General features: G+C 35.5%; 1 protein-coding gene across 4 annotated transcripts; it reads right to left on the reverse strand.

The window, feature by feature from the left end:
* Positions 1 to 431: 431 nt before the first annotated feature.
* LOC110864429 lies at positions 432 to 12198 on the reverse strand. Of its 4 annotated transcripts, none has more exons than XR_004859896.1 (8): positions 11902 to 12177; positions 10847 to 11005; positions 10117 to 10215; positions 8342 to 8901; positions 7885 to 7990; positions 7749 to 7802; positions 6505 to 6564; positions 5592 to 6129 (listed from the first exon to the last, which is right to left on the reverse strand). XR_004859896.1 is itself a non-coding variant. In XM_035974328.1 (8 exons), the coding sequence occupies exons 5-8, from the start codon at positions 8417 to 8419 to the stop codon at positions 5947 to 5949; spliced, it is 387 nt and encodes a 128-aa protein (XP_035830221.1). In that variant the 5' UTR covers positions 8420 to 8901; positions 10117 to 10215; positions 10847 to 11005; positions 11902 to 12079; positions 12152 to 12198; the 3' UTR covers positions 5592 to 5946. The 4 variants fall into 4 exon arrangements, 2 of the variants coding, with proteins under 2 accessions (XP_035830221.1, XP_021969183.1); XM_035974328.1 differs by lacking the exon at positions 7749 to 7802 and having other exon boundaries at positions 7925 to 7990; positions 11902 to 12079; positions 12152 to 12198; XR_004859897.1 differs by lacking the exons at positions 5592 to 6129; positions 6505 to 6564 and adding an exon at positions 432 to 510.
* Between the last annotated feature and the right edge of the window lie 769 nt (positions 12199 to 12967).

The raw sequence follows: 12967 nt of genomic DNA on the forward strand, positions 1-12967 counted from the left end.
AACCTCACGTAGCTAACTTTTTATAGCTACATTCCTATCAAACCTTGGCCGAACTTAGCCTGCTAGCCCACAAAGTTGGTTCCCGCATATAAAAGAACGTGTTTCTCCTGGTGGGCCCGGTAATGCTCCAGTAAGAGGTGTAGTAGATGTGGTGGTTGCTGGTGGCGATGAAGCTCAAATAAGACGACGTTAAGGCGGTTAGAAACAACTCCCATAAGAACATAGTGCTGATGGACGTGAAACACCAGTGAAAGGTGCGGCAGTTGCCTATTGCTTTGGTTACAAACATTCTGACCCATATAATTACATACTCTGTTCAAAACCATTCTGACCTGAACCCAATTTTACCCAAACCCACTCTGACCCATCACCCAGCCCAACCTGACCTGCCCGTTTTGCAAGCTCTAGTTGAAACCATTTGATCAGATTAACACATAGTGTTAGATTGTACCTGTAATTTTGGATTTCACCTTTAAATGCTGAATAATGCTTTTCTTGAAGCCGCGATCTCTACATAAAAAAACCCAACATGTTAGATAAAAGCACTAAAATAATATATATATATATATACATATATATAATAATATTTCTTACTTCCTGCATATCGGTCTTGGAGACAAATGTTGTTATGGCATCAAGAGGGACAACCTATACATTTGGTGTGAACATATTATTAAAAAGTTAAAAAATAAAAAAAAAGAATAGATAAAATGGCAAAATTCTAATAGACTAACAGGAAAAGCTTTATAAAAGTTGACAAAAATAGAACACGAAGCATAATGATCAATGCCGAACATCAAGATAAGCACACGGTCGTATTATGACCTATCTCCTCTTAATACGGTTGTACCTTTTAATGCTGAAGATAGATGTGCCAAAAGAAATTAATGTCACACAGCTAAGCTTATAAAGGATAAGATTTTAAGATGCGTATTTTTTTCTAAATAAGTGATGCATTTGAGTGGTTTAAAGTGTTCTATTTAGATGTGAGGTACTTAACTTGGTTGAATAAATTGTTTGTAAGATCAAATGATGTAATTTCTGATTGCATAAGAAGATGAACAACTATCGCAAACTCAAACCTAATACCAAACCCTAACACACTCACAATTTTTACAACCAACTCTGTCCAATTCAATTCAATTTTTATAACCAAGTCATTTCCAAATTCAAAACTAAGGTTTAAAAGAACGAAAACGCTTTTCGAGGCGTTTTCCCTCCGCCTCACGAGGCGTATGCCTCGAGGCGTAAGGCCGAGGCGGTATTAATAAATATATATATATATATATATATATATATTATAAAAAATATTAAACAGTTAACAGATTGATAATCAAACAGCAATATAGTTAAAAACAACAATATTAAACAGTTAACAGATTGATATACATCAAAGCATTGAAAATCTGAGATTAAACATCAAACAAATTATATACAGTCAAACATATTGATATACATCAAACAGATTGATAATCACTAAAAAGTTAACAGATTGATAATCAAACAACAATATAGTTAAAAACAACAATATTAAACAGTTAACAGATTATATACATCAAACAGATTGATAATCACTAAACAGTTAACAGATTATATACATCAAACAAATTGATAATCTGAGATTGATAGATTGATAATCACTAAACAGTTAACAGATTATTGATAATCAAAGCATGTTTTCGGTGGCTGAAGTAGATTGATAAATTGATAATCACTAATCTGAGATTGATAGATTGATAATCACTAAACAGCATGTTAATCTCCTAATAATAAACTGATAGATTGATAATCACTAATCATCAATAATCGACCAATATTCACTAATTATCACTGATCACAAATCACTAATCATCATAATAATCTCACTAATCATCATAATAATAAACCGTAGCAATAAAATATTAAACAAAGTGGTGATTGAGCAATACAGATTAAAACTAACCTGGAAGATGAGATTGAGCAATACAGATTAAAAAGAGGAGATGAAGGTAGATGTGCCAAAAGAAATTAATGTCACACAGCTAAGCTTATAAAGGATAAGATTTTAAGATGCGTAATTTTTTTCTAAATAAGTGATGCATTTGAGTGGTTTAAAGTCTTCTATTTAGATGTAAGGTACTTAACTTGGTTGAATAAATTGTTTGTAAGATCAAATGATGTAATTTCTGATTGCATAAGAAGATGAACAACTATCGCAAACTCAAACCTAATACCAAACCCTAACACACTCACAATTTTTACAACCAACTCTGTCCAATTCAATTCAATTTTTACAACCAAGTCATTTCCAAATTCAAAACCTAATACATACAACAAACAAACATTTCACATCATTCAAAACAACAATTCAATTGACAAAGCACTTGAAGAAAATTATATACCAGCTTCTCTGGTTTGCGATGCGACATACATCTGTAGCTTGAAGAGATCTTTTGGATTATACGATTTGAGACTAGATTCCTCATCGACGTTGTCTTGGGAGAGAGTAAGCCGGGTCTAGGGTTCTGATTTGGGTGGAATACGTGTATTGGGTGGGTGGCTGGGTCATAATCGTTTTTACAAAGTCTAAGCTAAGTGGGCCCATTGGATTATTAATGGACTTCTGCTTTGGGCTCCAACTACACACCTAAATACCCACAACGATTAACCAACTGTCACACCCCAACCGATGGCGAAACCATCGGGGCGTGGCACTGAGTGAAACAGATTGTTCAAGAGAATCCAAAACAACTATTTAGTGACAATATATTTAACGTTAATGTCCCATACCATCAACATATAAAACAAAAACAGTCATTACAGATATAAGTCTCAAAAACAAAACACTATTCTGACAACTCAGATTTTATTGTGGGTTTCTAGACTTCCTACTTTGCCTCAGCAAGCGTAGCATCCTATCAACCTGTCACATACGTTAAAATAAAGTCAATACATAAAATGTAAAGGTGATTACACAAGTTTAAATAGCATATAGTAGCGAAAAACGTTTACGCGTAACCAGCATGTATCACGTAACGGGCGAAGCAAGTAACTATCAAAACTATGTTCACACTTAACCACGAGACTGCGTTGTAGAGTATGCGCGACACATATCCAGCGGACACGTGAGGTAAAGAGATGAGATCCCTAGCAACCCCTGTCCACCACAGGTGCTGAGTCCAAACAATAGTACTATCGTTGCTAGTGGCGGTAAAGTGTAACACTGTCTAGGCATAGTACAAGCATTCAAAGTATACGTATAACATACGGGAGCGGTTAGCGTTGTAAAGTGTTTGCGTTGTGTGTAGTTGTGTTTTGATATAGAGAACGTATGTAACACCCAAAAGTGCGTTAAATGAAAATGGGTTCGAGTATACTCACAGTATGTGTTTAATAAATAAACACAGCCTTGATTGGATTGAAGGGAGCACGTTGGAGTTTAACCTGAGCATAGAATAGTAGCGTAAGCGTTGAACAGCGTGTAAACAAAATGAGTGTCGAATGATGATCCGCTCGTATGAGCATAACCCATCCAATCGGATGGTCATCCGAGCAGATGGTCATCCGAGCGGATGACCATTCGAACGGATGGCCATTCGAATGAGATGTGGGTGTTTGTAAATCGTTTTGAAAATTTTGAAGTTTTCGTTGTAGCATAGATGCCAAGTCATCCGGTCGGATGGTCATCCGGACGGATGGCCATTCGATTGGATGGCTATTCGAGTGAGTGTGTGATGTATTGCAAAAATACATCCATTTATTGTGCAGAGTTTGTACATTTTTCGTATTCATTAGTTTAGTTTCGTTTGGAATTTCATTACTTTGATCCAATCTTGTGTTTCCAGGTCGTTGGTGTTAAAAACGTCGAAAAACGGAGTGTTAAAGGCTGGGAAATGAGTTGAAAAGAAGTTAGAATAATTTCTAAAGTTTTGGGATGCTGAAGCTGATAAAAGAACGAGGCATTCTGTGAAAAAAAAGGGCCCTCGCGTCGTGCCACAAGGATCTCTTGTAACCGTCGCGCCCCGCTAGCATTATAATATTAATTTCTAACATCACGTGGCGTAGCGCCACACGACACCGAGGGTATATACCCGTCGCGCGACTCGACGGGGTGTCTGGCCAGCTTTTCTTCGTTAACGATCCAAGGTTTACTATAAATTAATCATTAATCATTCACAAACCCTAGTTACGAATCCAAGAAACCCTAGGCGAATTCAAGAGCAGATTTTGAGTTTTTCGAAGTTTTCTTTGATAGTTTATGAAGTCTTATCATGCTGCATTCAAACCACAAAAAGGATTAATTAGCTGCAACTTTCCTAGTAAAAAAGAACCTGGCCATAACAATGGACTTGATACTCAGAAGAAAAGGTAACTCCTATTACACAAATAACTGAAATTGAAGAGAAGAAATAACCTAATCCGTTTGACATGGCGGATCTGACTTGTTCCCACTAACATTTCTTGATGACTAAAATGTTTAAAATTATCATGATTTAATCAGTTCAATATGTTAATTAAATAGCAATAATTAAAAAAGAATAGATAAATCAAGCCTTTAGAATATAAGTGGGATTTTGGAATCCTATGAAGGGATTAAACTTGTTGCGATCATTATATGGGCCATTCGGAAGTTGGGTTCTATGAATGCCTTTTACATAATAAAGCTGCATATGTAACTGTTTACATATATACATAAAAAAAACTTGTAAAAATATATAAAAATTAGAACAAATCGTTTCAGAAATCTGGTACATGATTTCTTCGGGCTCTTGTCCAACCCGTTGTATATGATTTGGCTCACATGTTTCTTAATATATTCTTGTTAAATAGGCGTTTTTAGATATTGGATGGTTAACTAAAAGTGTCATTCTGAGCCAATTGTAAACCTCCTGTGGGGTATAAATTAGGGAGTTGTAAGATAAGTATTATTTAATCATTCATAGAAGACCATACAGTCTAGTTAACATGTTTGTAGAATTTGTGGTAGTTTTGACCGTTTACTTGTAAATTGGTTTATTTTAGTTACATTTTTATTTCTAACATGTCAATGGCTAAAATATGAAAACAAAGCTAAAAAGGAAACGGTCGAAACAGTTTATGAAATCATACAACCTCCTAAATATTTGTATTATAAAAAATAGACTGTTCTTGTAAAAATATGATTTTTAATCATGTTGAACCCACTACTTATATTAATTCTTTCAAAGCGAAAAATTTGGAGGCCGGGTTCAATGAATGCCTTATACATTCGATAAAGCTACATATGAAAGTGTTTACAAATATATATAGAATTTGTAGAAATATATAGAATTTAGAACAAACCGTTTCATAAATATGGTATATGATTTTTGTGGGCTCTTGGCCAACCTGGTGTATGTCCTCTATAACACGTTTAAGAGTATCAAAATGAATAGCATCTGTCACATATACCCCTGAAGATTCAGTAATTGTCTCAATTTTCACTCAATTTATAGGTGCCCTCGGTTGTCATGATATGGGAGCTTGGGACTTCTGTCAGCATTTATATAATAACATATAAATCAAATACCATAGTTTGTTATGAAGTAAAACCCTGATTATTACAGCTCCATACAGAGGAAGCATGTCCAAAACTATTTTCAATAACCATAACCAGTTATATTATAATCACTTGTATAATATGTAACATGTTATCAAACACACGTCCAAACACAGTTTGTTATGAAGTAAAACCCCGATTAATACAACCCCATATATATGACTAAACTATGGGCAATAGCTTAGGGACGATCATAAAAGGAATAAACCCTACAATTGCTAAACATACGGCGAACTTGCAGGCCTTGATTGTTCTACCTCTGTTTTCTTCAACTAGACAGCTATATGCCTTGATCTTCGGTTGTAGATTGGCCTCCAATGCCTCAAATTGGGTACTTAACAGTTGAATTTTCTATTGCAAAAATAAAAGTTGAGTATTAAAATATGTTTTTATAATTTAATAAAATAGATTAGCTTGTGAATCTCTGTCACAATGTGAGATCTTTCGGTTCTTAAAACTTCACTGAGTTCCCTTGACAACACTTTGTCATTTTCTTCACAGTTTGTAATCCGAAGCTCAGCTTCACAAGTAAGTTTTTGGTTTTCCCTTTTCAGGTCTGAGAACCGAATTTCCTACAGCATTATTGAAAAAAAAAAGTTAAGTTTTGGGTCATTATAGACTTAAATTTAAAGCCTTTGGGCTATTTGGGTTCCAGTATTATTATGCAATAGGTGCAATGGGTAGGATTAAAAAAAAAAGAGCCACGGGTCAAAATGGGTAGGGAAAGGTAGTATAGCGGGTCAGGATGGGTGAACAGGTTTTTAGTTCTGGGTGGTTACAAACATTCTGACCCATATAGTTACATACTCTGTTCAAAACCATTCTGACCCGAACCCAATTTTACCTAAACCCACTCTGACCCATCACCCAGCCCAACCTGACCTGCCCGTTTTGCAAGCTCTAGTTGAAACCATTTGATCAGATTAACATATAGTGTTAGATTGTACCTGTAACTTTTGGATTTCACCTTTAAATACTGAATAATGCTTTTCTTGAAGTCGTGATCTCTACATAAAAAAAAACCCAACATGTTAGATAAAAACACTAAAAAAAATATATATATATATATATAGAGAGAGAGAGGATCCTGTAAAAAGTGCTCAAAGTGTGAGAAGTGTATTATAACACTATATATAATACTATATAACACCCTATAAACACAGTATAACAATATGTAACACCATATAATATCATATAACACTTTGTAACACTATATATCATTATATAACAAATATAACACTATAGGTTGTCTGATAGGATGCCTATGATAGATGTATAGTGTTATATTTGTTATATAACGATATATAGTGTTACATAGTGTTATATGGTATTATATAGTGTTACATATTGTTATACGGTGTTTATAGGGTGTTATATAGTATTATATATAGTGTTATAATACACTTCTCACACTTCTCACACTTCTCACACTTTAGGCCCTTTTTACACTATCCTTACCCTATATATATATATATATATATACATATATATATAGAGTGGGGATCCTACGGAAAGTGTATTTTTCCTAAAAAGTGTAAAAAGTCATAAAACACAATAATTTCAGGCATAAAACACACCTAAAACTCACAAATAATAGAATGAATATTACTAAAACACCATATTCAAACTCTAATAGTCCACAAAAACTTCAAACACACCATCGTAGAACTATGAATATAAAACACACAATGCTAAACAACATAAAACACAATAATATTTGTCATTCCACAATCAGAGCCTTAACATCTAAAACACAACACAAAACCCACATACATGATGTTTTAGTAATCTTCATCATATTATTTGTGGGTTTTTGGTGTGTTTTATGGTTGACATTATGGTGTTTTATGACTTTTTACACTTTTTAGGAAATTTGGACTTTCTGACCAACTCTTATCCTATATATATATATATATATATATATATATATATATAGAGAGAAAGTATAATGTACTTCAAGGCTTAACCTACATTAACATACATGACAAAAAATATAACGTGCGTTATTATCATAGAACGTGCGTGATTATAGTCTCATGCGTGATTATGTGGTCCCATGCGTGATTATGTGGTCCCATGCGTGATTATACCCCTGATCCAACGGTTACCATTGTCTACTACGTGATGTATGATAAGGCTTTTTGTATGTTAACCTTACTCTCTATATATATATATATATAATATTTCTTACTTCCTGCATATCAGTCTTGGAGACAAATGTTGTTATGGCATCAACAGGGACAACCTATACATTTTGTGTGAACATATTAAAAAGTTAAAAAATAAAAAAATGAAAAGATAAAATGGCAAAATTCTAATAGACTAACCGGAAAAGCTTTATAAAAGTTGACAAAAATTCTAATATACCACACTTAAAGTGTCGATGTAGTCGACTTGCTCATCCATGCTGTAAAACCTCTGATTTGATAGCACCTATAACGACAGATCAATTAGTTCAAATAACCTCAAAACCTAACATACTCAAATTCAAAGCGTAACACACTCATTTCCAAATTCAAATTCGCTCAGCAAACATTTATAAAACAGAATGAGAAAAGTTGCATACCATTGGTTTGGTTAAAAAGTGAACAACTATCGCAAACTCAAACCTAATACCAAACCCTAACACACTCACAATTTTTACAACCAACTCTGTCCAATTCAATTCAATTTTTACAACCAAGTCATTTCCAAATTCAAAACCTAATACATACAACAAACAAACATTTCACATCATTCAAAACAGCAATTCAATTAACAAAGTAGTTGAAGAAAATTACATACCAGGTTCTCTTGTTTGCAATGCAACATACGTCGGCAGCTTGAAGAGATCTTTTGGATTGCACGATTTGAATTCCTCATCGTCGTCGTCTTGGGTGAGAGAGAGTAAGCCGGGTCTAGGGTTCTGATTTGGGTGGAATACGTGTGTGTGTTGGGTGGGTGGCTAGGTCATAATCGTTTTTACAAAGTCTGTGGGCCCATTGGATTATTAATGGATTTCTACTTTGGGCTCCAACTACACGCCTAAATCTTTTGTTGTTGTTGTGATTCAACCCGCTGTTTTTTTTTTTTGGGAGGTCTTACAATTGAAATTTTGAGTCACAAAACAAGTGGATGATATGCCCTTAATCCCTTCCGGGATGTCCGGTGAATTAAGTTTGGTAACATATGTTCTATACAAAAACCCAGTTAAATAAAATAATAAACTAAAACCAAGCACTTCGTGGTAAAAAAACCCATGTTAAATTGTAGCAACTTCTTAACCGTCCGTTTCGAGATTTCGCTAATTCCGGTTTCACTGAATTCAGCAGGAAACGTGTTGGCGGGATTTGCGGTTCTCAGACCTGAAAAATAAAAAGGAAAAACTTCGTCATGAAACAGAACTTTGGATTTTAAAGAGTGAACAAAACAACAAACTAGTGTCAAAGGAGGTTAGTAAAGGTTTAAGAACCGAAAGAGCTCGCGTTATAAAAACGTTTGGCAAGGTAATGTATTATATTGAATTTTAGAAAACATATTTTAACAGTCTTAATCTTTGTATTTACAACAGGAAATTCAAGTGTTAAACACTTGATTTGAAGCATTGGAGCACAACCTAGAACCTAAGATCAATGCATTAAACTGTCTAACTAAAGAACTTAGACGTGGAACCATCAAGGTCTGCAAATACATCATATGTGTAGCAATTGTAGGGTAGTTAAGACTTATTATGGCCGTCTTCTGACGATATGACTTGGTTTAGTCATATGGCTGTTATTGGAAGTGTGAATACTACTGAATTTTGATAACTAAAGGAATCATTGTTCCTCTTGCTATGATTAGGCCATTTGAGAATATAATTTGGCCAAAGTGGTGGCCTAATTGAAGGGGTGGGAGTTGGGGAGCAGCCACTGGCGGATTTGAGGTCAAAATGAATTTTGGATTTGAGGTCGAAATGCTAGGGGTATAATCCGTATGCGAAAATCTCCACCAATAGGGTGAAGTCAGAGGGGGTATAAATATGCGCCAATGGCTGCTCCCCAACTCCCGCCCCTTCAATTATTAGGCCACCACTTTGGCCTAATTATATTCTCAAATAGCCTAATCATAGCAAGAGGAACTATGATTCTTTTAGTTATCATAATTCAGTAGTATTCACATTTCCAATAACAACCATATGACAGAACCAAGTTATATAGCCAAGAGACAGCCATAATAAGACTTAACCACCCTATAATTGCTACACATGTGATGTATTTACAGACATTGATGGTTTCACCTCTAAGTTCTTCGGTTAGACAGTTTAATGCATTGATCTTAGGTTCTAGGTTGTGCTCCAATCCTTCAAATCCGGTGTTTAACATTTGAATCTCCTGTTGCAAATACAGAGATTGGATAACTGTTAAAATATGTTTTCTAAAATTCAATAAAATACATTAGCTTACCAGATGTTTTCATAACGCGAGCTTTTTAGCTCTTAAACCTTTACTAACTTCCTTTGACAACAGTTTGTTGTTTTCTTCACTCATTGAAATCCTAAGTTCTGTTTCATTACGAAGTTTTTCGTTTTCATCTTTCACCTCATACTTTGCGGCTTCCACTTTTGCCATCACTTCTTCCAGTTAGGCAGTCCACTTAGCATCCGAGGAGTTCATTCGGCCTTTAAGCTCATAAATTTCCTGTTAGAAAAATAAATATCATGCTTTAGAAATCAAATAATTTGGCAATCCCACTAGGGCCTATTAATAACTATGGTCCAAACCAAGTCAAAGTGGTCGGTTCAGCGTGGGTTAGAAGTATTACAGTTTGGTTCACAGCTGACAAACGGAGTGTTATGCCGGTTTACCACCTGGATCAAACCAGCAGACGAACTAAGTATATATTTTGCTTAAAACTATTTAGTTGGAGTGGTAATTCACAATAGCAGTCTTCTTTGGTTTCATTTAGGTCCCAGATTAGGTTCTGATTCAAACCTTTATAAATCCTCTTTTAACGCTCTAGTCTTTTTTAACCGTCTACATTGATTGCTCAATTAATTTATGTTTTATTTTCTACTGGAACACGTCTTGATGCTCCTGCCCAAATTCATTTAAGCTTTATTATATGTTGTTGATATTCTGATGCAATTTCAATAATTCCAAAAAAATTGTATGTTGGTTGCTAATGCCTTGGATTTATTTATCAAAAATATGGAAACTTAAAAGCAAAAAAAAAAAGTACCAAGTACCAACCCGTCTAAACATAATGTTTTGACCACCAAACCACCGCCAACGAGTTTGGTTTACGTTTGACAAATTATAAAAGTCTTACCCTGCCAAACTGGTTTTTGATTTCTGCTGTTGAAGCAGCTTCATATGCAGCCAACTCGGCATGCTTCTTCTCTAAATTCCTTTCTAGGCTTTCCATCTTTTGTTCCAGATCACTTATCAGCTTCAGGCGTTCCTATTCTAGCATCAACAACTGATTGTCCTGCAACATTAAATTCAAACAAAAGTTGATTAATTGTTCAATATTAAACTTCAAAGATCTATGTTTTAAAGTTTTATATATTACAAGGATTTAAGTCTATGTGTGGAATTGAGCTATAGCGCCGCCCAACACCAAAACAGGGGGCGCTACGAGAGATAAAAATGGAGGTCCCGTAACCAGCATCGCGACGCGAGGAAGAAAGGAATTCAACTTCTTCACCAGGAATTTTTATTTTGAGTAAACTTCCGTTTTGCTCCCTGTGGTTTGGTCATTTTAACGGTTTTGCTCCAATAGTTTAAAAATAGTCATTTTCCTCCCTAATTTTTCTAACTTATCTTCATTTTGCTCCCAGCCTCTAACTCCATCAGGGAGGAAACTGGCGACAAACTCGAAAGATTAGGGAGCAAACTGGCGACAAACTCGAAAGATCAGGGAGGAAAATGACTATTTTTAAACTATTGGAGCAAAACCGTTAAAATGACCAAACCACAGGGAACAAAACGGAAGTTTACTCTTTTATTTTTATTAACAATTTAAGGGGGTGTTTCGCCTAGCTTTTATTTTTTGGCTTTTGCTTATAATTTAGAGTAGCTTATAGCTTATTTTCTATCATTTGATAAGCTTTTTTTTTTGAGTGTTTGGATTAGCTTATAGCTTATTTTATATAATTTGCTCTTACACAAAGAAGTTTTTCAAATAAGCTAGAAAACCATCTTCAAATTCAAATTAGCTTATATAAGCTAATAAGCATAACCTTAAAAAGCTAAACCAAACACAACTTAAGCTTATTTTGTAAAAAAAAAAAAAAAGCTAAAAAAGCTATAAGCTTTGTTAAAAAAGCTAGGCCAAACACCCCCTAAGATGATACCAACAACAGATTATAACAGTTAACATACCTGGATTCGGCTGCTAGAAAGGTCGGAGGAGGGTGGACGGTCGAAGGTGGAGCGCACGCGGCCGAAGGTGGAGTGGCGGCTGCTCTGGTCGGTTCGCCGAAGGTGGAGGAGTGGCTGCTGCTCTGGTAGGGTGGAAGCTGGAGGTTGTGCAATTTATGTATTCATGCCTTTTGCAACCCTAAATAAATGGGTTTCACAATTAAAAAAGGAACAAAAAAATAGAAAAAGGAGTTTTTGACAAAATACTAACTAAGAAGAAGTGGCCGGCAAGAGATGGAGAGGAGAGGGTGATTTGAGTAAATTCATTTCATGTTGGGACAGGGGTAAGTCTGGGTTTTGTAGTCGAACAGAAAAGAGGTTGAAAGCGACAGATCATGGTGCGTGATATCTGGGATTTGTACCTGAGGTCCCTTTTTGCAGTTGCAGTTTTGCCTGCATGCAACAGAAATTTGGAGAAAATTACTAAAATGTTGGTTGACCAAGTGTGTTTTCAAAATTGTTACCCTCATGCGTCCTTGGAAGGACTACTTAGCTTCGGAAGCGTCCGTATGTTTTGTTGAAGCGTCCATGTCCTAGAAGCTGACACGTGGCATTTTGCATGTGGGCCCAGACGCATCCCAATGCGTCTTTTTCTGTCTCCTCTCTCTCTCCTCTTTTTCTTTCTCTCTCCTCTCTTCCTCTTCTTTTGGCCTAGGCATCTCTCTCTCTCTTTCTCTCTCCTCTCTCCTCTCTCTCCTCTCTTTCTCTCTCCTCTCTCCTCTCTCTCCTCTCTCCTCTCTTTCTCTTTCTCTTTCTCTCTCCTCTCTCCTCTCTTCTCTTTCTCTTCCTTGAACTCCATTTGGGCATGCCAAAGAAATCAGACCTGCATTTTCGTTGTCACACTTTCTGAATACATCCCACTACTCCACGAATCTGTTTGACTGTGTTGATCTTCAACACTGTTGTTACCATCTTCTCCATTTTAATTAGAAGAGAACGAGAAAAGAGAGAGAGAGAGGAGAGAGAGACAGAAAGAGAGAGAGGAGAGAGAAAATGACGCATTAGAAACTTGCCCGACTCATCCCGT

The sequence above is a fragment of the Helianthus annuus genome, chromosome 6, assembly GCF_002127325.2.
Source record: "Helianthus annuus cultivar XRQ/B chromosome 6, HanXRQr2.0-SUNRISE, whole genome shotgun sequence".
NCBI classification, from domain to species: Eukaryota; Viridiplantae; Streptophyta; class Magnoliopsida; order Asterales; family Asteraceae; genus Helianthus; species Helianthus annuus.

What these genes read in the sequence shown, in the direction of transcription:
- LOC110864429 (XM_035974328.1), bottom strand. Translation starts at nt 8,419, where the DNA reads ATGAGGAATTCAAATCGTGCAATCCAAAAGATCTCTTCAAGCTGCCGA. An exon ending in ATTGCAAACAAGAGAACCTG is followed by an intron (nt 7,991 to 8,341) that starts GTATGTAATTTT and finishes CTGTCGTTATAG; the next exon opens with GTGCTATCAAATCAGAGGTT. An exon ending in ACATCGACACTTTAAGTGTG is followed by an intron (nt 6,565 to 7,924) that starts GTATATTAGAAT and finishes TTTTTTATGTAG; the next exon opens with AGATCACGACTTCAAGAAAA.